Source organism: Chelonoidis abingdonii, chromosome 4, assembly GCF_003597395.2.
Source record: "Chelonoidis abingdonii isolate Lonesome George chromosome 4, CheloAbing_2.0, whole genome shotgun sequence".
Classification (NCBI taxonomy): domain Eukaryota; kingdom Metazoa; phylum Chordata; order Testudines; family Testudinidae; genus Chelonoidis; species Chelonoidis abingdonii.
This window is the reverse complement of record NC_133772.1, coordinates 37,005,000-37,030,562: the sequence shown is the minus strand read 5'-3', so window position 1 is coordinate 37,030,562 and position 25,563 is coordinate 37,005,000. Positions and strand designations below refer to the sequence as shown.

The following is a 25,563-nucleotide window of genomic DNA, read 5'->3' as shown; positions in this document are numbered from 1 at the left end:
ACTACTGTAAATTTTTTATTAATGGTCACTCCTATTAGTACTCTCAAGCATTTTAAAAACCTAGTTACAGTAAAGTAACTTTAGTATTTTAATTTTTTGGCTCCCATAAGGAAAAATCCAGAACTATTTGGTCTGACAAACTTACAAGACTGGAGCTTGTTCACTCCCTGAATCAAAAGCTATTAGGCTTGCACAGTTTTCAAGCTCTGCTAGGTTTGGATTTGCATCATTTGTTTTTGCAGTGTTGATAAGCATTGCAGAGAGAAGCTCTCTCCTGTGGATGGTGTAAGTTCCACAGGAACATAAAGTTTCCATAGAGTCCATTTCTGCATTGAGATCTGTCAGAGGAAGTTGTGCATAATGAAAATATTCTTCACAGATATATGTAACTGATTCAGTTAGTAATTTAATTCCTAACGTTAGCAAAATTACACTGTTTTTATGGGTACACATAGCTAAGTTTTGTTGAATAAAGGAATGAAAGTAAGCATTATTGGAGAGAACAAAGGACTTAAAATTTACCTAGAGTGATTTTTTTTTTTTCTTCACCATCACTAATTGGCTTATCAGAGCATGGTCCACCTCTTGTTCTCTGATCTGCGCTAACTAGCTGTTAGCTCCAGATGGAATTAAAAGTACTAGTTTTAACCTATAGAGACTAAAATGGTTTAGAAACTGGTTACTCAAACCACCTACGCCAAATCAACTGGTTTATTTAAGGTAAGTGGAACTGGCCATGTGTGAATATTAAATTGGGGTGGGGGGGGGGAAGCGGAGAAATCACTGTTTGGCATGTGGTAGAAGGAAACTGACCTCTAACCTTAAGGGAGGCAGAAGCAGGAATGTGATAATGGTGAGGTAAAACAGTCTAAACTAAAAGATTGCAATTCTTTTCCCAAATGGTGCAGAAGTATGCACAGGCCAGCATACTACTTGAGGGGGCACCGGTCTGTCTATACCTTGTCTTGTTAGGTCACTCCTCAAATACTATAGCTTTCCTCATTGTGGTTATTATAGCCTCCAGTAGGTGAGCGCTAGCATGGGTTGGAATGAACCTACATTCAATTTATTACTAATCCATCTAATTTCAGTTACTTTACCATTGCCAGAAACACTCCAACTGGCCTTCAGCTTTTTTCTCCTTGGACGACAAACTTCTATAGTCCTCTTTCCTATTCAGGGTTGCTTCTGTTACTTCAAAATACTTTTGTAGAAAGCCTGAAGATGGAGAATACGCTGAAGGGCAGGGTCCACTACTAGTACAGTTTCCATCTAACAAAGCTAGAAGTTTTCTGTGGAAAGGTCAGTTAGGGATATGCAAATATGTATCTGCTAAGTAAACTGAGTCATATGATCTCCTTGCTGCCAAAGGTGAAAAATGTCATTTTAGCCTCTTCACCCCATCACCTGTAAGCGAACACTTATCATAAAACGATCACTTGTCACCCTCAAATGAAACCTGCACAACACCATAAAAAGACAAGCCTAGGAGCTTGTATTTACAACTCTGCTAGACACCAAAAATGATGGCCTCATCAGAGGCACTAGTTTTATATCTCATTACAATCTGCAACCCCAACTCTCCCTTGTCCTTTGCCCACTGCATTTTGAATAGTTTCTTGCAACGTTAACTCCTCATACTTAATCTGTTCAACCTTGTATTTAGCTGTGACCCCCTGATTACCATACCTGAAGAAGAGCTCTATAGAGCTGGAATGCTGGTCTCTCTCACCAACAGAAGTTGGTCCAATAAAATATGTTACTTCACCAAGCTTGTGTTTCTCATATCTGGGACCAACACACCTACACCATCACTGCAAACAACAGTTAAAGTAGCCAGTTTATTTTTAGAGCCTCCACTGGCACTAGTAGGCTAAATGGATAAAGAAGCCAAAAAGCATTTCTAAATACTTATTTTTGTAACTAGTTGGCATGCCTCCAAAGTATATAGTTTTGTAGGCAACGTAACCAAATAAAATTCAATACATTACAAACAGGGGGAAAAAATGTTTCCAGTGATTGTAAGCTACACACAAACCGATACCCATATGCAGTGTTGCTGTAGCCAAGTCGATCCCAGGATATTAGAGAGACATGGTGGGTGAGATAATATCTTTGGACTAACTTCTGTTGGTAGGAGAAACAAGCTTTTGAGCTACACAGAGCTCTTCAAGTCTGGGAAAGGTACTGAGTAGAGCTCTGTGTAGCTTAAAAGCTTGTTTCTCTCACCAACAGAAGTCAGTCCAAAGATATCACCTCACCCACCTTGTCTCTCAAACCAATACCTGAGCATTCAAAGTACATAGCAGGTGGGTGCTGTCTCCCTAACAAAATGACATTGAAAATAGAAGAGTACCTGCAAGCAAACCTGTGACTGGGCATTCAGACTACATAATTTTGTAGAAAATGCATTGCAGATATGTTGGCTGCAGGTTTTTGAGCTACACACACAGTACTTTGGTTTTCAAGTCCAAAACACATTACTTGCATGCTGCAGTTAGATTCAGGAGAGAGAAGCTATGCTGTTAGCTAAGTGGGAGTTTGGCTTGGATAGGGTCATGACACTATCTGGCAATCACAACCTTCCACTGCTTATGGAGGGGCTAGTTTATCTTGGCCTGAACAGCTTTCTGGGATAATTTCTCTGCACTCTTCAAGCAAGTAGTGTTTGATCTTTGCCTGGATAGCTCTAAGCAGATCAGCTTTGTTTCTCTCTCCATGTCAGGACACCTTCCCATTCCACTCTGCAAAGAGCTTTGGGGGGAGCACTGCTTTGAAGTGGCTGACAGCATATGACCGTAGGCAACGAATGAGCCCTTTTAACAGCTGCCTTCTCTAAGCCTTCAGTGCCTTCATGAGCAATTTATCTGCCAAGATTCATCACTGCTGTAATAAATGTAGCAGTCTACACACAATCCCTAGTGTTACCCAGGTTTCCCAAACTATCATAGACCGTTTGAGAAGGGCTCCCATATACTCCCCATGGGTTGAAATGATAGCAATTGTGAGTCTGTCCATATATTTTTTTTTTTTAGGGGGAATCTATAAAGGGCAAAGATTTACAGTTGTATTATTTATCTTTGATATCTGCTAATCCCTTAAATCTAACGTTTACGAGTTTATCGTTATTTATCAGTTACTTCAGCTGGGGTATCTGTGAGCACCATCCCTTCTACACCTGCAAGACTCACCATAGTAAGGAAGAAAAAGGTGGACAACAGAAGACGTTTGCAGAACTGGTCAAGACTTCCAATTCCGGAGTCTGAGACACCTGGGAATGGAGGGACCATATGCTGGAGGAAACACAGAAGGACCAAGAGGTATACCAAGACAACACACACCTCCTCCCACAACAAAGATGCTCCAAAACATTATGGAGCAGAACATCAGGAAGACTAAATCCCAGCAGCCACTTCACCGCATGGACAATTCCTTCTTTCAGGGTGTCGGGCCATCCACCACCCCCATCAGCTTCTTTAGGACATCAGCATTCTCAGCAGCAGCATCCCTTCCACTATACCCCAGTGGACAATAAGGACAACTGTTCTGAATACACCTACACTGACCTGTGATGCAGCCCAGAGGTCAGTAGTTGTTACTGAGCAGTTATTATTGTATAATAAAGTTCAATTTTGTGAAAACCATGATTTTATCCTACAATATAGAGATGTAGCCCGCCCCCGTCATCCATAAACAATTCATAAACCAGCTAACTACTGTATGTGCAATAAAGTAACTGGCTAGAACAGTGGTTCCCAAACTTTAACAACCTGTGAACTCCTTTCACTAAAATGTCAAGTCTTGCAAACCCCCTCCTAAAAATGAATATTTCCAGGGATTTTCTCCTTTAACTGAGAATAAATTATAAAAGCAGTGACCTTGGAAATATAAAATTTGTTTTATGACATGCTTATTACACACTATTTATTAATCATTATTTATCATTACAGTATTTTTATTAGATTATGAAAACTGCAACACTCTTCCAAGATTTCACTTTCGTAGCTTGTATCACTTTGAATAAGCTTGTTACAAGACAAGGCTCTTATGTTTCATCAAGGTGTATCACATGTGAAACAGCAGGAAGGTATTTAAGACGCAAACTCAAAAGTTCCTCCTACACAAGCATTCAGGTCTCAAGCAGTCCAGGCAAACAATGCATGTACAACAAAGCTTAAACCTGTTCTTCATAATATTTTTAAAAACAATACTAGCTGCCTATTTCATTTTAAAAAACAGCAAAAAATATCCACCTTCCTTTCCATTTCTTATAAGGAATCTTGAAATTTAAATCTCCTCAGTGTGATAGATATGATTGCTTTGATCTGCTTAGCTCTTGGAAGTCCAGGAGCTCTGGGCTCCTGGCCCCATGCTGCCCCAGGGTTCCTAGGGACAGCTCTGTTTACCATTAGGAAATTTTTCCCCCCAAGAACCCCCTGTAACATTCACAATCCCCCAGTGGTTTACGAACCAGTTTGGGAACCACTAGGCTACAGCAAATTCTCAAAATATGCTGTTTAGGCTTTCCTCAACTGTACAGCACCTTAGTGGTCTCTAGTAACTGGCTGTGTGTCATGCTGCATGAAACCAGCAAGCAGCCTGTCCACCTCCACCTACTGGAGGGATTTCCCTTCTGGTCTTGCAGATGTTATGCAAAATGCAACAGCAGTAAGAATATTAGGTTTGCCGAGATTGGTATCCATCAGCCCTGTGGTACGCCGCTGGCATACTCCATGGTCAACCTGCATCTTTCAGGAGATAGTTACATCTTTCATTGTTGCATCCAGGTTCCTGATGAGCCACAGAAGGGTAGGCACTACCCTACCAAACTGAATATTCTGGTCTGGGAAATGTGTCTCTGATTGCAGCTTTTCCAAAAGTCTGCATTCCTAAAGATGTGAGCATCATGCACCTTTCCTGATCATCCAATGTTAATGTCAGAAAGACATCCAAGGTGATCCACCAGTGCTTGCATAACTATGGGAAATATCCCTTTTCTCTTTACATATATGGAGACAAGGTGGAGAGGGGAAGGATCATCAATTTAATTGAATCCATCTATTTCCTTCATATTGTCAGAGTCACAATCCTGTGCAGCAGGACATGATGAATGCCTGGCACACCTGGATGACAGTCACCTAAATATAGATTTTCCCCACACCAAATTGACTGCCCATCAGCCAACAATATTTGTTTGAAAGCTTCCAGTGATTTCCATCTGTCATCTCCACTGTCATTCATTTGTTATGTCTACATACTCCTCATTATTCAGTTTCCCTAATGGATGGTTGGCTGCTGTGGCATTGCTATGGTTCCATAAAAAGGAAACAATCAATCAATTACCCTGCCTCTAAAACGGGCAACAGAACATCCATGTTTCTGATGGTTAATTGGCAGAGATACTGAAAATCAGCATTAAAAAAAAGTAAATTATGGGATGGAGCATAGCATGGGACAGAAAGAACTATGGAAATTTTATCCCCAACTCCACAATTCCTGAGAAGAGTGCTGATGTCCCACAATACCCTTCCACACTTTTCCACAAGGTAATGTGCTGGATGGCAGTGCAGGGGACACTGGGAAGACTACCCCCAGTGCTGCATGTGTTTTGCCTATACAACCTGACACTGTATGAGGACACAATGCACCAGCAAAGGCAGCCAAGCGTCAACACACTGTGCCAAAGTAGCTATATGCCAACAAAACTTTTGCCAGTAAAAAGCTTTTAGTGTAGACAAACCCTTAGTAATCCCATTTTTACAATAATCTTACCATAATGATACAATAATCTTATTCTCATACAATGTTAAAATTTTAATGCAAAACAGTTCATCGTAGTGACCCATTAGTTCAGGGGTCGGCAACCTTTCAGAAGTGGTGTGCCAAGTCTTTATTTATTCACTCTAATTTAAGGTTTCGCGTGCTGGTAATACACTTTAATGTTTTTAGAAGGTCTCTTTCTAGAAGTCTATATTATATAACTGAACTATTGTTGTATGTAAACAAGGTTTTCAAAATGTTTAAGAAGTTTCATTTAAAATTAAATTAAAATGCTGATTTTATGCCTCCAGTCTGCTCAGCTTGCTGCCAGCCTGGGGTTCTGTTCACCTAGGCCGGCGACGGGCTGAGCCGGGCCTGTGGCCGGGACCCCAGATTGGGGGGTCGGGGGGTGGTTCCAGGGGTCAGGGCAGAGGGCTGGGGGGCTTCAGGGCAGAAGAGTTGGTGTGTGGTGGGGTTCAGGGCAGAGGGCTGTGGGCTGTGGGGGTGCAGGACAGAAGGCTGAGTGTGTGTCAGGGGGTTCAGGGCAGAGGGCTCAGTGTGTGTGGAGGTCAGGGCAGAGGGCTGGAGTGCTTGGCTCGTAAAGGTTGCTCCCAGCCTCCTGCCCTGAGCGGCTCATGGCAGGAAAGGATATGACCTGTTACATCCCCTTTCCCAAGGCCCTGTCCCTACCTCTCTCTGCCTCCTCTATGGAGCTCGTGCACGCTGCTGCTCTTCCCCTTCCCCCTCGCTAGGGCCATCAGCTGATTGGCGCAGGGAAAGAGAGGGGGAGGAGCAGGAAAGCACCATGCTGGGGAAGAAACGGGGAAGGGGGGAAACTTGGCTGCCACAGGACCAAACTTCTGCCTCCTGCCCCCGCAGGGGAGAGCGGTGTGGGGAAAGGGGTTGAGTGGGGCTGGGACCGCGGCAGTGTGCCACTCAAAATTGGCTTGCGTGCTGTGTTTGGCATGCGTGGCGTAGGTTGCCGACCCCTGCATTAGTCAGTACAGTACTTACCACAGAGTATACTATGCAGTCTCAGGAACTAAGAATCCAATGTCTTAGCTACTGGAGGCTGGGCATTGCATAAGGCATATCCACTTCTGTGATTCTATTATCTGTTCCACTTAACACACTGCCTGATCATTTATCTCCTGGAGAGTTTAAACTCTAAAACTTGGCAAGGAGGAGAGAGCATGCAACAAATAGTCATGAAGGGCTAAATATTAATCTGGGCCAATGTCTAACTCTCCTTTGAGAATAGAAGATGGGAAACAAAAGAAGAAGCTGATATTCTACTGTTTCATTTGCAATCTACTGAAAATAAATTTTGACTCCAAACTATTTTGAAAAGTTAATTTGAAAAGATTTTGTTTTCCTGGACTGGAAGCTAGCTAAAACCAGCCACAGAATGATCTACTGTGCAAATCTACCCACCCACCTCTGCTAACGCCCCTAAAATTGTGATCTGCAGCTACCTTGTGACTCCAGCTGGCTTTTCTATGCAGACACTAGAATGTGTGTTTAACGGGAACATTCCATGCATCTTCAATGTGTTGGTTACATATAAGCTGATCCGCTAAACATGTACTTATAATCTATTCTCATTTTCCCATATCTCTAGAAACTAAAGCATCCTAACAAAGCACATTTGTCAGAATCTTCATCCACTGCTTAGTGAAACAATTTGTATGACACAGAGCATACAAAAAATCTGCCACTTAACTCAAAATGAAGACATTTTAAAAGATCTATGTGCTAAAATAAATAGTTCATCTGTTAAAATTTATATATAATTTCCATTTCCTCTCCCAGGGCTGTTCCTCTTCCTAATGGCCTCATATAAAAAACCAAAACCCTGAAACTCTTCACTGATTTTTTTTTGTTTTACTGTTATAACATATCCAGACTGAAATCTTAAAATATAAACTAAATAAAAGCAAAAAAATTCCCACTGATGCAGAGTTTAAAACTAGGTTTATAATTTCCTATTTTATTGGCATGAATGTAATTCTAAACTTAAAAACCCTTCTGGTAAGTTATTTCAATTTCTTATGACAAAATTTCTCACAACACACAAGTATTTACAACATATACATTAGTTTTTCAGTCCTTTACACTGGATTTCAAAAAGACAAACATTTGTATAGGTTACCACAGAACAAAAGCTGTGACTTAGGTTTTTTTAATTTCATAAAACTATCATAAGTTAAAGTGAACAGATTTCTTTAAATTCCTTGTAGCATTTTACAAGTGCAACAGAAAACTATGAAGAACCAATTTAGGATAGCTGCAGTTCATTGGATAAATGTTGCCTGTTGTAATCACATTGTTTCACAGCAAATTCTTGAAAAAATAAGCACCAATCATTCTTGCAAAGAACAATTTTTATCTAAAAGTATTGAAAAGTGTTAAATACAAGGTGTTTAATTTACATAACAAGCAATAAATACACCATATCCAAACTTTTATTCTGCATACTGCTACCCTTGTACATATAATGTACTAAAAAGTCAGCAAACTCTCAACACCTTTTTATTTCTTTTTTTCTTTTTTTAAAGAAATCAATTTGACTTCCAACCAACGGTTTGCTACTATAACAAAGGCCACAAACAGTAAGTCTGGGACAGCATACAGTGTTAAAACTGACAAACTTCAAGGGGGAAAAACATCTAGCAAATAAATTGAAAAGCTGTAGATCATTGCTGGTGATATTAACATATACTAGAAAACTTTAATATGCTGCTACTATGATTTTTTTAAATTATTGTTTAGTCAGATATTGTAAGAGCAAACTAATGCCCTTATAGGTTAAAAATAATTGTGTAGCCACATTATTGTGTTCTCATTGTCCTGCATGGAAAGTTTTGATGTAATTTTATAATTTTGCTTGAGCCTTTATTTTACAACAGAGCATTACCTCTTATTCTAACTCAGAATTGCACATAAGGAGGCTATTAAAAAGTACAATAAAAATCTGCACAAATCAGACTTAAGAGTCAGTATGCTGTACACTTTCTACAATATTATGTTGATAAGTGAATAAACAATAAAGAAGTGCTGTTACTAAAATTTTCAGAAAGTTCTTCAGTTGAGGAATAATTGAATGGAATTTTTTTTTGTTTTTTGTTTAAAAATGGACATCCTGGTCAGTTTAAGACCTATAAGCTTATGCATTGAGCCTCAAAGACTGATCTTCTCTTCTTCTAGAAGAAATATCAATGTCTATTGAATCCTTGCCAACTATAAGCCTTAATCGCTTAGCTGGAGGAAGAGGAATAAAATCATCTTCAAAATCATCATCATAGTCCTCTTCTTCCTCCTCCTCCTCTTCTGATGAAGATTCATCTGCAGTTTCCTCTTCATACTGACTGTAATCATCCACTTCCATTCTTGACTCCAAGAGAGAGAGCGTATCACTACAACACATGCCATTTTCATGAAGGTCCTCAGAGTATGTCCCTCTATTTTCTTCCTCTCGTTTTAGTTGTATCTTTAATTTTGTTGAACTGTTGCCTGATCCTGAGTTAAATCCATTATTTAGCTTTGCTACATACAAGTTATTGTCTTTTTCATGGTCTTTGCTTAATTTGATGCTTATTTTTGAAGAGTTTATTCCATCATTTTCTTGGTCATTTGCCTTGCTGCTGCTATCATGACGCCTACGCAGGGTCAGTTTGGGAATCCCAGAACTATTTTCAAGGATTAATTGTGCATCATACCTTGTGATTCGTCTTTTCTTTTTACTTTTAGCAGTTCTAAAGCTGTCCTTTGCTTTGAAATTGCCAGATGTAACAATGGAGCAGCCACCAGACATAGGAATACCATCCTTATATCCAAGGGCCGTATCCACTACATTACTCCTTTCTCCATGTTCCAAATGAGACCTAATCAAATTTGGTACTTCATCTTTGCCAGGTGGATCATGTGTAGGATCACCTTCTTCTATATTTGCAGATGATTTCACAAGTTTTCCTCGTCGTGATTTCTTTCTGGACATGCCCACATCATTCTTATGGTATCTAACCTCCCCTTTATGTGATGTTCCATGAATCAGTTCATTTTCATGCATCACATGAGACTGCTGTTGTAAGATATCAGATCGAGTTCCCGTCAAATTGTTTCTATAGGTATCCAACATATTTGGTTCAAGCTTTAAGTCAGAGGTCTCCTTCAAATTCATCCTTGTTCTCATTGACCTCCTGGTTATGTATGTGCAGGGTGATATTTCACCATGCTCATGAGCACCTTTCACAGAATTCAGTTTATATTCTCTTGCTGCATGTCTTGTTAAGCATCCACTAGAGACTGCAACTTTAGCTGGTCCCTCTATTTCTTTATCCTTTTTAATAGGTAAATTTTTATATAGAACTACTTTAGGCTCTTTGAGAACTAAATTCGCCATTTCAAGCTTTCTAGAGGCATTCTTTTGCTCTAGCCTTTTGCACTGATTTCTCAACTTTATCTTTGAAAGTAAAGGCTTTGCAGGCTTTTTCAGTCTCTTTGGTACCCTGGAATTATTTATATGAGTTAGTTTAGATGAGGTAGAATTTGATGAAGCTGGAATTCTTGACATAGACTGTCTTGTTAATGCTCTACTCTTGCTGTTCTTTTTTACACCAATTGAAGATTTTCTGTTAGCTGCAAAATAAAAATAGAGTTAATTATTTTTTAAAGACAAGTTAATTATCTGGCCTTTTGCAAATATTGTTTAACTTTTTACTTAAGAATTAAGAACACTTACTATTAATATAAATTTACAAAAATCAGATTTAAGTCAATGTAACATTATATAGTTTTCAAGCAGAAGAGAAGTGATTCAGACCCCAAGGTACTGCCTTACAGTTACCAAAATACATCTAAATTCCAAATTCTGGTGACCCTACACCTAAAGAGATTATTTGTATTGAGTTTCTTGATGGCTTTATAGAAATAATCTTTGCATGTCATTGTCAAGTTTTGCTCTACGTTCTCCAAACACAGAAGAGGATCAAAACTCTTTGTCTTCTCTCACCCTTTTGCAAGGGAGCTCAAATGACCATCTTTTCTTTCAATCGTTTTGGCTCTCATCTCCTTCTCAGGTGCCACACTGTCTGTATCCTATACTTGGGTGAGTGTGAAGGGATCGGTCTGCCTAAGGACAACATTTCTAAAGCATGTATTTACACATACTCTGTGATGGCGGACACCACAGTTTTTTGGACTCAGTATATTTCCTGCCTTTTCTTTGTACTTTGATTTTCATAACAGGGAGCCATTTAAGAAAGTTAATAGGAACAGTGCTGCTATGACATCCCAGCAGCCAGTGGGAGCAAGATGGAACCTAAATGTTGTAAGCAATTTGATGTCTGTTTGCTAGTCAAGTCAAACTATTTATCAATTTATGTCTCACTTTTAGAAAATAAAGGTAGATATGACCACTTACTGTTACAAGAAGAGGCTCTTTCTAGTACTTCACTGAACAAAAATCCTTCTGAATTTCTTTTTAGAATATCAGCTGTCTGCATTTACTTCAGACTAAAAACTGAACTGACAGTCACTTTAATGACGGCAACAAGGTATATTATTGTCAAATTCTAGAATAGGATTAATGGTTTCTCGAGAGATGAGAAACTGTCTCTAGAGAAAAATAACCATTGGTCTACATAATGTAGACTCAAGTTATCTATTAATTTGAACACTATTTTTCCTACGTAACGGTCTGTGAATGTGTAATTCTGTGGGAAAGTCAGTGATAGAAAGGTAAGGAAGATTAAATTTGATTAATGAAAATCTACAGATTCATGAATTTCAATGGCATCACCCTCTTCAGCATTGCTGGAGGTATTCACTGTTCCCCTACTCCCAACTCTATATCCTCCAGCTGGTGCAAATTTTGATAATACAATGGTGTGAAAAATGGATTGAGTTGGGTGTCATTTGAAAGCACTTTCTCCCTTGAGCACAATGGTACCAAACGTAACAAATCTAAAACAATTATGTAGCAGTATAAGAGGAAATGTTCAAAAATAACTTAAAAAAATGACAGGTTTTAGAGTAGCAGCTGTGTTAGTCTGNAGCCTCTTAGAGTTGGTACGGCAACTTTCACCTTTTCATGTTCTATATCTATCTTCTTACTATATGTTCCATTCTATGCATCTGATGAAGTGGGCTGTAGCCCACAAAAAATTATGCTCAAATAAATTCGTTAGTCTAAGGTGCCACAAGTACTCCTGTTTTAAAAAAAATGTACATTAATACAGGCATGTCAAACATGCAGCACTCAAAGTTAAATTGTGGCCTCTGACTGACAGTAATATGTTACCAGTTAATGCTCAGAACAGGATACCAGACTAATTTTGTTAATGTTACAGATTCTGATAAATGGAAAGTGTGCTTCAAGTTGATTTGCCATCATCACCACAAAAAAAAAAAAAGAAAAAAAAAGAAAAAAAAAAAGGAGGGTTCAGAGGTACTGATTATCAGCTCTGTACATTATGCCAAAAAACATAATGAGCCAGAAATTACTGGAATTCATCTGCAAACAGTATGCACATAATTACATAACACACATTAGATCATTTTTAGGTATCAGTGGCGAGACAAAGTATACTGACTGGTAGCTGAACTTTTGGAGAATACCATCATGGAAGACCTGGTTAAACACAATGCTCGATAGCACCTTACATGCAATAAGAAGTGCATTCATAAACTGAATTTGGCAAGGTTGGAGAGGAAGTACATCAAGCACCAGAAAAAAAGTTGAAAATGCCTGGACAAGTGCCAGCTGTGGGCAAGACTCGCCTTATACTGGGTCTTTATATATGTGTTTCGAGAAGTACACCTGTTGGTTCTGCAGTAAGCCAGATGCCCAAAGGCATCTAGTGAGAAAAGTTTCAGTTTTAGCACAAGAAACTATGAAGCAGTTACTCATAGCAAGAGCATTGCATGGAAAGTGAAGTAGGTTCACTGACCCAAGAGAGACCATGCAAATGACACTGCATAATCACATTAGTGCTATACCAAGAAAGCACTGTACACTTGTATTCTGTGTTGTAATTGAATTCAATATATTTGGAAATGTAGAAAAAATATTTATAATAAATTTAAATTGCCATTCTATTTTGTTTAATGGTACAATTAAAACAGCAACTGTGATTTTTTTTTAAAGTCTTGTGATTTTTTTTTTAAATCATTTGACAGCCATAAAATATACATCCAAGGAACTGAATCAAAATGTGTTGTGACACTAGACATGGGTCTTTACAGTCTTGTTCAACAGCTAATAATGTCCCATGATGATCTCTGTGGGCAGTGGATTCTATGTCCTGACAAAATGCACATATCACTGTGAAGAACGTGCGTAACTGGTTCCTTTGCTGACTGCACTGGTATTCCTATGAGCTGGGTGATTTCGTATGACAGTACTATGAACCAAAATCTTGCAGGGAAAAAGCAGCAATGCGCTATGGATGAATAGACCCAAACACTTATCGTCCTTCAAAAATGATACTTAGATGTCTTCTTGAAGCATACTAATGTGTTTGAAGTTGATTCCCAAAGGGTACAGGATTTGCAAGACCAGTTCCACACACCCAGCATATATTCTGCTCTCAACGACCTATTATGCGGGATGGAGAGCTGCAATATCACAGATCAAACAATTTGATCAGCTGAATAGGTGACAAAGCCAAGTTTCAGGTTGGTGTGGTGATACATGAAGATGGTTGAGTCTTTGTTGCTCTTTATTTGATTTGTCAGGACTGCTAATGGGAATTTGCACCTAGCAGCGCTGGAAGACTTCATGAAATACTTCTTTGCTTTAGATTTATCCAGCTATTCTGCAATGATTGCCTGGTACCTCGCTGAAAGAAGAAGTTTAAAAAAGTCTGACTCCAACATATGGGATAAATTTCAAAAAGGAAATTGAGTGATAAAAGGTCACCAGTTCCCTTCTGTGCACTTTGTTCAGACAAAGCTCTAGAACACAAAAATAGAGCAATTAAAGTAACTGGGGAGTTGGTGGGCATAACACAGCATCCAAGTGCTCTTTCCCAGTTTTTCCCCGACGACACCAGAATGCTATCGAATTTCTAACAAAACATTAAGCATGTCTGGGATGACTTCCCCAGAAGTGATCAAGCAACATCTAGACTCATTAGGTGTTGTTAAATGCCAAGAAAGGGCAATTTTAAAGCTACAGGACAGCTTACTCACATTGGCAACCCATTCACATATGATGAACTGGAGCTCATTAATATCAAGATGAAAGCAGTCTTCGGGGATGAGATCTCCGCATGACGTTGAGCCATGTGAGACTCTGGGAAAGTACAAGTTCTCCAGTGTACTACAACAGATATTCAAATGTGATGGAACACCACACACGTGCCAGGTGAAAAGCAAATTAATGCACATGGTCCTCCTAAGCAATCACCTACTGACATTGACCAGTACCTCATGAGAGCAGAGGACCTTCAGTGTAGCAATCAGATGGTATGGTTGAGGTACAAACTCTTGACAAACAGAAACAATTAATACCTGCCAAGATTTGGCTGAACACTTCCATTATGAGGCCAGAAAAAAGACTGGACCTATGACAAAATCCTCCTCATGTCTGACAGATATGTAGAGGAATAATTTAAAAATATTACCACAGGGAAGAAACTCCATGATATTGCACCTATCCAATACAAAATCATTGACTCTATGAACATCTCCAATGTCACAGTGAAGAAGCCCATACTCACATGAAGGATGGGGTCAACTACATACCTTGCAGAAAAAATGCTGCAGAATGCAAAGAATTACTCAAACAATTTCTTTGTCACATAGCATAATGAAGCTGCTTCCTCGCATTGTTCAGTGGAGTTTCTCTTAGTTCTCATGAGGAGGCTGACACTAAAATTATCTTGCATGCCATCAATGCCACAGAGAGATACTACTAAACTTCAGATTCTGGCACAAGACAGATGTTCTAATGCTCTCTGAGACACAGTACCCAAGACTTCTGCAGGATTCTGTAAGAATCTGTTTCTGTGCCTGCTGTTCGGAAACAGAATCACTATGTCCCTTCGAGATGTGTTTCTATCACTCAGCCCATTAAAAGCCACTGTACTGCCAGGTTTCCACACCTGTTCAGGATGTGACACTACTAGGAAGGTATTTGATTCAGATACTTCAAAAACCTTCAAATACTCTCTCCTCGCTCTTAAAGAACTCCAAATGACTGAGACAGTTACAGATGGTCATAAATGCACTGCAGGTGTTCATATGCCAAGTTTACCACTTGAAGACCAACATTACAACACTTCCAGAGCCATGTTGGTGGATGTTTTCCAAAAAACAGACAAATGGAGAAAAATTGCCACAGTCAAGAGGTGCATTTATACTTGCTAACAGGAGGGCAAATCATCAAACAATGGAATGGCTCTGGGATGATCAAACTTATCCCAAACTGCCCAACCCTGTCAGGCATGGATGAGTTGAAGGATGGACTGAAATGCTCCCAAATCAATCATTCATCTAATCAAATCCTTGTGTGCAAAGACTAGACGCACATCACCCTGCAAATGTTTGGCTAGCAACCTGCCTTGTACGGAAGTGTGCGAGCGCAGCCTGGATGAGGATCAGTATGACTTGTCCAACAGCGGTGCCCTAGATAGAGATGACACTGATGATGCCTGTGATGAATAAATGTTTTCAGTTCAACATGTCAAGGCTAGCTTCCCTAGGATTATGACATATCAATGCATCCCTGTGTTAAAGTATCAAAATGTCCACTAATTGATGGACCTAGGAGCCGGGGATGGGATGGACGCAGAACAAGTCTCCACAAGTCTTGCTGCAGAGTGTGACACCACTGAAATTATGATTCTGTAGATTTTTATTAATCAAATGATATCCCCCCTTACCATTCTATCACTAACTTGCCCAACTAATCAGATTTTACTACATTATGCTTAGATAAAAACAGTTACAGAGGTGAGTAACTGTCATTCTTCGAGATGTGTTGCTCATATCCATTCCAATTAGGTGCGCATGTGTCGCATGCACAATCGTTGGAAGATTTTTACCTTAGCAACACTCAATGGGTCAGCTGAGGCGCTCCCTGGAGCGGCACCTTTACGGCGCCGGATATATACCCCAGCCAACCCAGCTCCCCCTCAGTTCATTCTTGATGGCTACTCTGACAGAGGGAAAGGAGGGCAGGTTTGGAATGGAGATGAGCAACACATCTCGAAGAACGACAGTTACAAAGGTGAGTGACTGTCTTTTCTTCTTGGAGTGCTTGCCCATATTGATTCCAATTAGGTGACTCCCAAGCCTTACCTAGACGGTGGGAACAAAGTGAGACGTCACAGAGTGGAGAACCGGTAAGCCAAATGCTGCGTCACCCCTTGACAGTTGGACAATTGTGTAATGGGAAACAAGGGTATGCATCAATGACCAGGTTGCTGCCCTACATATATCTCCTGTATGGTTAAATAAGCCAGAAAGGTGGAGGACAAAGCTTGAGCCCAAGTGGAGTGGGCAGTAAGGTGCGTAGTTGGCACGCCATCCAAGACATAGCACGTACGGATGCAAGATGTGATCCAGGACAAGATGCGCTGGATGGAGACTGGGTGGCCCTTCATCTGGTCTGCCACAGCTACGAACAGCTGAGTCGCCCTCCTAAAAGGTTTAGTTTGTTTGTTCAATGTAAAAGACGTTCGCAGGGCCCTCGCCTAGGGAATGGAGCTATTCTCGTTGAGAAGCGTGCAGCTTTGGATAGAGGACCGAGAGGAAGATGTCTTGGTTGACATGGAAGGCAGACATCACCTTAGGAAGGAAGACAGGGCGTGGTCATAGCTGTACCTTGTTCTTATGAAACACTATACAGTGCGTCCAACGTAAGGGCTCTAAGCTCCGACACACATCTAGCCGAGGTGATAGCAACGAGGAAAGCAGTTTTCCAGGAAAGGTATAGGAGTGAGCAAGTGGCCGTCGGCTCGAACAGGACATCCATGAGTCTGGATAGCATCAGGTTGAGGTCCCACGTAGGGGCCGGATGCCAAATTTGCAGGTACAGACATTCCAATCCCTTGAGGAACCTGCTGACCATGGGATTGGAGAAGACCAAGCGCCCATTTTCACCCAGGTGGAAGGCCAAAATCGCTGCTAGGTGTACTCTGATGGATGAAACTGCTAAGCCCTGCTGTTTCAAGGACAAAAGATAGTCTAAGGTGGTAGGTACTGATGCCTCCAGAGGGGCAGTATTGCTCAGAGCACACCAGCAGGAAAAACACTTCCACTTGGTCAAATACGTGGACCTAGTAGAGAGCTTTCTACTATCCAAAAGTACCTGCTGCACCAAGTGGGAGCAACGTAGCTCAGATTGAGTTAGCCATGCAGCATCTATTATGTGAGGTGGAGGAATTGCAAGTCCAGATGACAGAGTCAGCCATGTTCCTGAATGATCAGGTCCGGCCACAACGGAAATGGAATTGGAGTGGTCACCGACAGATCAAGGAGAGTGGTATACCAATGCTGCCTGGGCCACACCAGGGCGCTCAAGATTAAGCAGGCCCCGTTTCTGCACAACTTGAGAAGGACCTTGTGGACTAACGGGAATGGAGAAAAGGCATAGTACAGGCGGTCTTTCCACAGTATCAGGAAGGCATCCAATAGAGAAACCCAGGGAGTGCCCTTGGTGAGAGCAGAACACCTACCACTTCTGATTCTCATGAGAGGTGAAAAGGTCTATCTGGGGAAACCCCCACTTCTGGAAAACAGAATGGATAACATCCAGGCAAAATCGACCACTCGTGAGCCAGAAAGGATCTGCTGAGACAATGTGCCAAGGTGTTTTGGACTCCTGGGAGAAACAATGCCACCAGGTCGATCGAGTGGGCTATGCAGAATTCCGACAGGCAAATGGCTTCCTGACAGAGGGGGGGACGATCGCGCTCCCCCTTGTTTGTTGATATAAAACATGGTCATTGTATTGTCTGAAAACTGCAACACAACAGCCCTGACGGTGCTTGCGGAACACCTCACACACCAGGCATACTGCTCTCAGTTCCCGTACATTGATGTGCAAGGATCTCTCTCGTGTGAGCCAAAAGGCCGTGTGCAAAGATCCACGAGGTAAGCGTCCCAACCCGAAGATGATACGTCCATGGTTAGGACCAGGGAGGGCTGCAGGGCATGGAATGGCACCCCTTCGCATATTGAACTGGGGTTCAGCCACCAGATCAGGGAGATTAAGACTGCCATCAGTACCATGACCACTGTGTCCATATTGTCCCGATCTGGGCGGTACATGGTTGAGAGCCAGGCCTGAAGAGGACAGAGGCGCAATCTGGTGTGTCTGGTCATGAAGGTACAAGACGCCATGTGTCCCAGGAGACTGAGGGATGTCCACGCTGTCGAGGTCGGGAAGCTTTGGAGGCCATGGATAATGGTCGCCATGGCCAGAAAGCGGGTGTGCGGTAGGCATGCACAGGCGAGTCTCGAATCTAGGACTGCTCCGATGAAGTTTATTCTTTGGGTCAACTCCAAAGTGGACTTTGACATTGAACAGCAGGCCCAGCTGTCTGAACAAGCTCATGCTGAACTGCACATCAGATTGCACTTGGTTCCTGGAGCGACCCCGAATGAGCCAGTCGTCGAGGTACGGAAACACCTGGATCCGATGTCAACGAAGTGAAGCAGCCATGATGGCCATACACTTTGTAAAGACCCTTGGTGCCCTGGATAGGCTGAAGGGAAGGACAGTAAATTGGAAGTGCTGGTGGCCGACCACAAAGCGAAGGAAATGCCTGTGCTGCGGGTAAGTCACTATGTGGAAGTATGAGTCCTTCACGTCAAGGGTGGCGTACCAGGATCCAGGGAAGGAATAATGGTCCCCAGGGAAACCATGCGGAACTTCAACCTTACCATGAACTTGCTGAGTCCGCACAGGTCCAGGATAGACTGTAGCCACCCCCTTTGCCTTGGGAATTAGGAAATAATGAGAGTAAACTCCCCTGCCTCTCAGTTCCCTTGGAACCTTCTCTATAGCTCCGATAGCTAGGAGCGTTTGCACCTCCTGTAGGAGGAGTTGCTCGTGAGAGGGGTCCCTGAAGAGGTACGGGGGGGGGGCAGGGGAGGGGAGGGAAGAACAAAACAAATTGAAGGCGGTATCCACTTCCCACCATACGTAGGACCCAGTGGTCTGACGTTATGTGGGACCACGCAGGGAGGAAATAGGAGAGGCAGGTGGTGAAAGGTGGGGAAGAATCTTAGTGCTCCACCCTCGGGCACACTTTCAAAAGTTTTGTTTGGATCCCGCCAAAGGTTTAGGGGGACCCTGGTTCTGGCCTGTCTGAGGAGCAGACTGTCTCTTCCTACTACCCCGGCCGTGTCTTCTAGAGAAGTCCTCTCTTAGCCAGGGATTAGGATAGGTGCGCTGTGGTTGGGGTTGGAAGGGCCTACGCTGCGTCACCGGGATATGCATGCCCAATGAACGTATGATGGCCTGGTTATCCTTCAGACACTGGAGTCAGTCTTGTCCGAAAACAGACCATGGCCATCAAAGGGCAGGTCCTGAATAGTCTCCCGCAGTTTCAGTGGGAGACCAGAGACCTACAGCCACAAGATGCGGTGCATAGCTATGCCCGAAGCTAGAGTCCTAGCTGCCGAGTCTGCCGCATCTATTGAGGCCTGCAAAGATGTCCTGGCTACTTTCTTGCCCTCCTCTAGTAGGGCCCCGAAGTCCTCCCTGGACTCCTGAGGAATAAGCTCTTTGAACTTTCCCATCGAGTTCCAGGTATTATAATTCAATTCAAGAGGGCCTGTTGGTTAGCCATTCTGAGTTGTAAGCTGCGAGTAGAATAAATTGTGCGCCCGAATAAATCCAGGCCTCTAGCATCCTTGGATTTAGGAGCGGGAGCTTGTTGGCAGTGTCTTTCCCTTTCATTAATGGACTGTACAATGAGGGAGCACGGTTGGGGGTGAATATACAAGTATTCGTAGTCTTTGGAGGGGACCAAGTACTTCCTCTCCACTCCCTTGGCAGTGGGAGGAATAGAGGCCGGAGACTGCCAGATCGTATTGGCATTAGCCTGGATGATCTGAATAATGGTAAGGCTACATGTGTTGAGGTATCGGCAGATAGAATGTCCACTACCGGATTCTCAACGTCCATCACCTCCTCCATATGGAGGCTTATGTTTTGTGCCACCCTGTGAAGCGACTCTTGGTGTGCATGGAGGTCTATAGGTGGGGGCCAGAGGACGATATACCCGCCACTGATTCATTGGGCGAAGACGAGGACAATACTCCAGGGACTAATGGGTCCTGGGGCAAGTCTTGCTGGGGAGGGTCCAGCTGCCCTAGGTCCACCATGCTAGGGGCATGGACCTGAAATGAGGACAGGGCCGTTGTCTCTGAACCCTACGGGGGAGGGTGACTCACAGTGGCCTCCGGTACCCGGGGTTCTGAGTAGGCAGAGCAAGAAGCCCCCGAGGGGACACCCTGGGCCTGATGGTATGCCCAAGGGGTCTAAAAGGACCATTGCAGAGGTCCCTGACCAGGATCCTGCCCCTCACTGTGCCATTGGCTAGCACCGTCCACGTCTTGGTCCTGGATATGGTAGCCACTTTCTGCCTGGGATGACCCTGAGTTGGGATGGGACGGCCAAGGTGGAGTCGACTGCATATACTGGGTCACCCTGTCTTGCATTACTGCACCGTGCTGTGGAGATGGAGATTGGTGCAGTGGTCTCAAGTGGTACTGTGACCTTGATTGGGACCAGCGATCATATTGGTACTGGGAGGCAGATCTGGATCTCAACGATGATCTATGGGTGGAAAGGTGCTGCAATCGACTCCAAGTAGATCGGCGCCAGGATCGGCACTGGGAGCTGGACCAGTACCAACCGTACCAGGAAGAAGATCTTGGTGAGGCGGAGTGGCACCGCGAGTGCGACTGGCGCTGAGATGGGGATCTGTGCAGGGTCTGCGAGCGGTGCCATGGACGAGACCAGTGTCTGGAGCAAGACTGTGACTAGGACTGGAATTGGTGCCATCCTGTCTTGCTCTGTGACGGAGGGCACATCGTGGAGGGCTTTCCTTTTGAGAGAACAGCCCATACCAGCAGTACCAAAGGTTGCGACAGTCTCGGCTCGATGAGCGCCATCAGGTCGCATGCTGTGGAGAAAGTCTCCGTCGCGGAAGGCAGGCTGAGCTCGACCGCGGTATGCACTGGAGAGCTTACATGCACTGGATTTGTTGGTGCTTGTGGCGCTGGAATCAATGGTGCCAGAGCTTGAGCCTTTGTGGGGCGGTCCATCATGGGACACAGCTCCAAGGGTGACACAGGCGGTGCTGATAACTGGAAAAGAGCAGCAGGTTGTTTGTGCTGCTTCTTGGGTCCCGGAGACGGTGAGCTGTGCTGTGCTAGAAGAAGTGCCAGAGACGTCCGGTGTCGGGAGTCTTTGCTGGTGCCGGGACGTGAAGCTGTTGCTTCCAGTGCTGTAGGCGTGCTTCGGACCAACGAGGTCAGCGCTGAGTCTCACCGCAGAGCCAAGGACATTGGGCTAAGTGCTGCTTCCATAAGGAGCTGCTTCAAGCAAAAGTCCTGCTCCTTTGTAGTTCAAAGCTCGAATGCCTTACAAATGCGTCACTTATCTGATTGATGGGATTCCCCCAACCACTTCAAACAGGAGTCGTGGGGGTCTCCTGTAGGCATCGGCTTAAGACAGGCCGAGCATGGTTTGAAACCTGGAGACCTAGGCATGAGCCCAGGTACTGGGAGGGAAGGGGAGAAGCCCCTTACCCCCAATTACTATTTACACTAACAACAACTATTAACTACAACTTGTAACAACTCCTCTTTAAAAATGATTTACAACTATAAATGAGCTAGAAGCTAGGGGAGTGGAGATCAGCTAAGCCACGCTCCACAGTTCCAATGACTGTCATGGGAGGTAAGAAGGAACTGTGGGTTGGCTTGAGTATATATCCGGTGCCGTAAAGGCACCACTCCATGGGGTGCCTCAGCCGACCCACTGAGTGTTGCTAGGGTAAAAATCTTCTGACGATCGTGCATGCAGCCCGTGCACACCTAACTGGAACTGATATGAGCAAGCACTCGAAGAAGAATACTAAATCCTAGCTTGAGTGCAGGAGACTAGACTAGAAGACCTCTCAAGGTTCCTTCCAATCCTACGATTATATGCTCCCAGACTAATAAGTGGATTTTTTTTTACCTGCTTGAATTTCTCTTACTCATGATCACTCATATTTCCTGAAATGTTCTACTGTGTATGTGGTATTTTGAAACTGAGTAAATACATACAGGGATACTGAGACACTTTGTACTGTGGTATGCTTTGAAACAGGAGATGTATAGAAAATTCTGGGTACAAATACAATCTTTATTTCTTAATCTTTAGTTTATATATTATATATAATATAATTTATATATATATTATATAATGAAAAGCCTAGATGTTATGTCGTCTCATCAATATAAGACTGGAATTTCACTGAAGTGAGAATTTTCTAATATTATGAAAACAATGCCTTTTATAAAAAAGTTTTCCCTTTGCTTACTTGCATTAGCTTTTTCCTGAGTGGTATCTGCATCAGTGTTAGAGCTGACAGACTGGCTGTCTGAGTTTTTGCTGCTGTCACCCAACTTTTTAAGCCTGTTTAAACGTTTATCTGTTTCTCTCAGTCCATATTTGCTATTGATCACAGGAGTAGGTGCTGGAAGTCCCACTCTTGATTTAAAAGCACCAGTTCCACGTCTATAAAAGAGAATAATACATATTAACAACTCGATATAGTAGTAAGGCTCCGTTTGATGGCATATAACATTTGAATCCCAGGTATATTTAGAGCAGGTAAGTTGATGCAACTGTTTCCAGTTTTTTGGTATTTTGTGGGCCATTCTGCTATTGATATTGTAAAGAATTTGTATGCGTATTTCACTTCCAATTAGAGATGAAAAGAAACTGGCATCTAATTACTGAGAGAATAGATACTTGTCTTTTGCAATTACCTTTTCCTTTTTTAGAGAGTAATTATCTCTTAAAACCTGTTTCAATACCATTTGCATAATCCAACTTGTATAAAATAATTAAATACAAAAGTTCAAACAGTATTTGCTATTAATTCTGTTACAAAAATTTCAATGAGAATTAAGATTTTCCCCTCACATCTGACTTCTGAAAAAAGTCAACAGCAATTGTGGCATTTGTTGTTTTCCAAGTGATATCAGGAACAGACTAAGTAGATAACGATGGTATTCTGGTCATTATGATTGTCCCTTTCACACTTGTATCTTTCTTCCCTGTAGATGGATAAAAACTCAATTGATTTGTTCATCATTAAACCCTTACTGTTCGCCAAACAGAGAGAGATTGCCCCAAAAAGTCTGGAAGGGGATGAAGATTTACCAGAGCCTTCAGGCTTCCTACTTTAGGTCTCATGTCACCATCACTGCCCATGCAGCAGAGAACTGGTAGACTCCCTTTTGTACCCTTAAGTGATCAGAGAGGTCGCTTTTCAGAGTTAGAAGACAACCTCACTTGGGGATCCAGTGTAATAGTTATATCAAACAAATCATAATAATTCAGAGTATAAGAGAAAACTGAGATGAAAAATAAAACCTTGGTCTCTCATACATTGTTGTGCTAAACACTAGGCCAACCCAATGCTTTTTAGTTAAATTAACTGGTGCTACTTTGATAGGACTCTTATTACTCCCTATTGAATTCTGCAAATCAGAGAGACTGACTGAGCTTTTGAGCTCCACGCAGAAGGAAGGGTCAGCTGCTCTGCCACCGGATGGAACTGTGCCTGAGAAAGATACAATTTTTCTTTTGCTCTGCACTTATAAAAGAGTGCACTTACAGACCCCACTTCCCTGGTTATCTACTCTGGCCAGCATGAAGGATTTTGAGCGGAGCTTCTTTCCATTCTCCGCTCATCTGCTCACATGTGGAAACAAAGGAAGAAGCCACTAGGATCACAGCAGCAACCTGAGCAGCCAATATCAAGCTAAAACAGGAGAGCAAGGGCAGAGTGCATCCGAATAAGAATTAGGTACAATCCAGATCTAAATTTATATGCACTTTTCAGCATCTTGGTTTACATGGCAAAACCAATTCAATAGTTTCTTAGCAAAAAGGTAAAAACGAAACTAAATTCCACCAGACCTTCCCAACATTTAATAATTTAAACTTGGATACTTAACCATTTCCAAAAGACTAGAAGATTATAACAAAAATAGATTGTATAATAATAGTAAAGAGATAAAGATTCAGACAGTGCAGGTAACCAATATTCCTTGGAGTCCCTCAAATCTTTACAAACATCAAGGAACAAAGAGAACTTCTCATTCACATATACAATTTTTACACAGACACATGCACACACCCATGGAGTGTGCACGTATGTCTGTGTATACACACACAGACATGCACACACAAATGTGTAGAGCTTACAAGATCAGTATAGCTTTTCCAACAGTTTATCCAAAAAGGCTCTCAAAAGATGTGTCTACATGGCAGCCACGGTTTGAAAGTCAACTTGTGCAGATGTACTTGCACTTGCTGTACTCTAACTAGCTCACTAAAAACAGAGAGAATGCAGCGGCATGGAATCATCACCAGCTGCATAAGTGAGTGGGGGAGGGGGAAGGGGAAGGGGGAGGCAGGAGGGATGAGTGTCAGATGGGCTCCTGCAGCCTGTGCTATGGCATCCTCACTTCTAATTTTTACTGACCTAGAGTACAGTTAGTGCAGTTATGCCTACACACACTGACATTCAACTCCCCAGCTGCAATACAGATCTATGCCCCCCACCCCCCATAAATAAATAAATAAATCTAGATAAAGTTCCCAGGATGGTATTGGAGCGGTCTCTCCTGTGTCCAGAATTTATTTATTTATTTTTTTTAAATGGAAATTTCATTAGGGTAGAAGACAGAATGAAGACAAAAGGGAGATCTCTTGAAATTCTCTAGATGGATGCAAAAAGAAGTTCAGCAGGGACAGTCTAGATAAAAAAAATAAAGCCAACTTGCCTCTGTTACTGTGAAATGGTGTAAACAGCAGTAGCAGCAAATCTGATGTCCATGTTTAAAATATACAAGTTCTAACAACTATACAGACAGAGGTACTACCATTCTCACCAAAAAGCAGGACATTTGAGCAACAAAAACTGAGTGAATGAAACTGTCTTACAGGGTTGTCCCCAATTTTCAGTTATATCCCTGAAAACGAGGACAATAGTTCATAGCAGAGTTGTGAGAATTCTCATAATATTAGATGGCTAGGAGGTTGCTAATGCTGTTTTTCTGTCCAACATATGAACATTTTATTATCTAATAAATTTCTAAAGTCTGCACTGTTCTATTTTTTTTGGAGGGGTGCGGGGTGGAGTAGGAGGAACTGAGCTATGAAGAAATTTTGGAAAATATGGTGATAAAAATTGGAAATTAAAAACAAACATTTTAAGAACATGATTATACTATATACCTACAATTCTTGAATAGCACTTGCCCTTCAGCTTCACAACATGCATGTTATATGGGCATCCAATATGCCCACATGCCTTCTTATAGCTTATCGTTTACGTTGTCAGCACATACCTTTCACAGGTATAACATTCGCAGTATTCATTATTTTCTCCAAAAAAACCATCCCCGTAGTAACAAGAAATTTCTTCACCAGGTTCAATATCCCTTAGAGCTTTCACACATGCTGTATCCCGACCAGTTGATACAAACTAAAAGAAAACAGATAACCATTAAAGTTAATTTGGGTGTTTGAATACAAAACAAGTATACATATAC

At 42.2% G+C, this 25,563-nt stretch overlaps 1 protein-coding gene across 1 annotated transcript in view; it reads right to left on the bottom strand.

Moving 5' to 3' along the window:
- Positions 1 to 8,207: 8,207 nt before the first annotated feature.
- KMT5B (lysine methyltransferase 5B) overlaps positions 8,208 to 25,563 on the bottom strand; it is a 56,478-nt gene continuing 39,122 nt past the window's right edge. The window contains exons 8-10 of the mRNA XM_032801544.2: positions 25,360 to 25,496; positions 22,314 to 22,510; positions 8,208 to 10,398 (exon numbers count right to left, since the gene is read on the bottom strand). Coding sequence (XP_032657435.1) covers positions 8,927 to 10,398; positions 22,314 to 22,510; positions 25,360 to 25,496 — 1,806 coding nt within the window. The 3' untranslated portion in view covers positions 8,208 to 8,926. The remainder of the gene's footprint in view (positions 10,399 to 22,313; positions 22,511 to 25,359; positions 25,497 to 25,563) is intronic.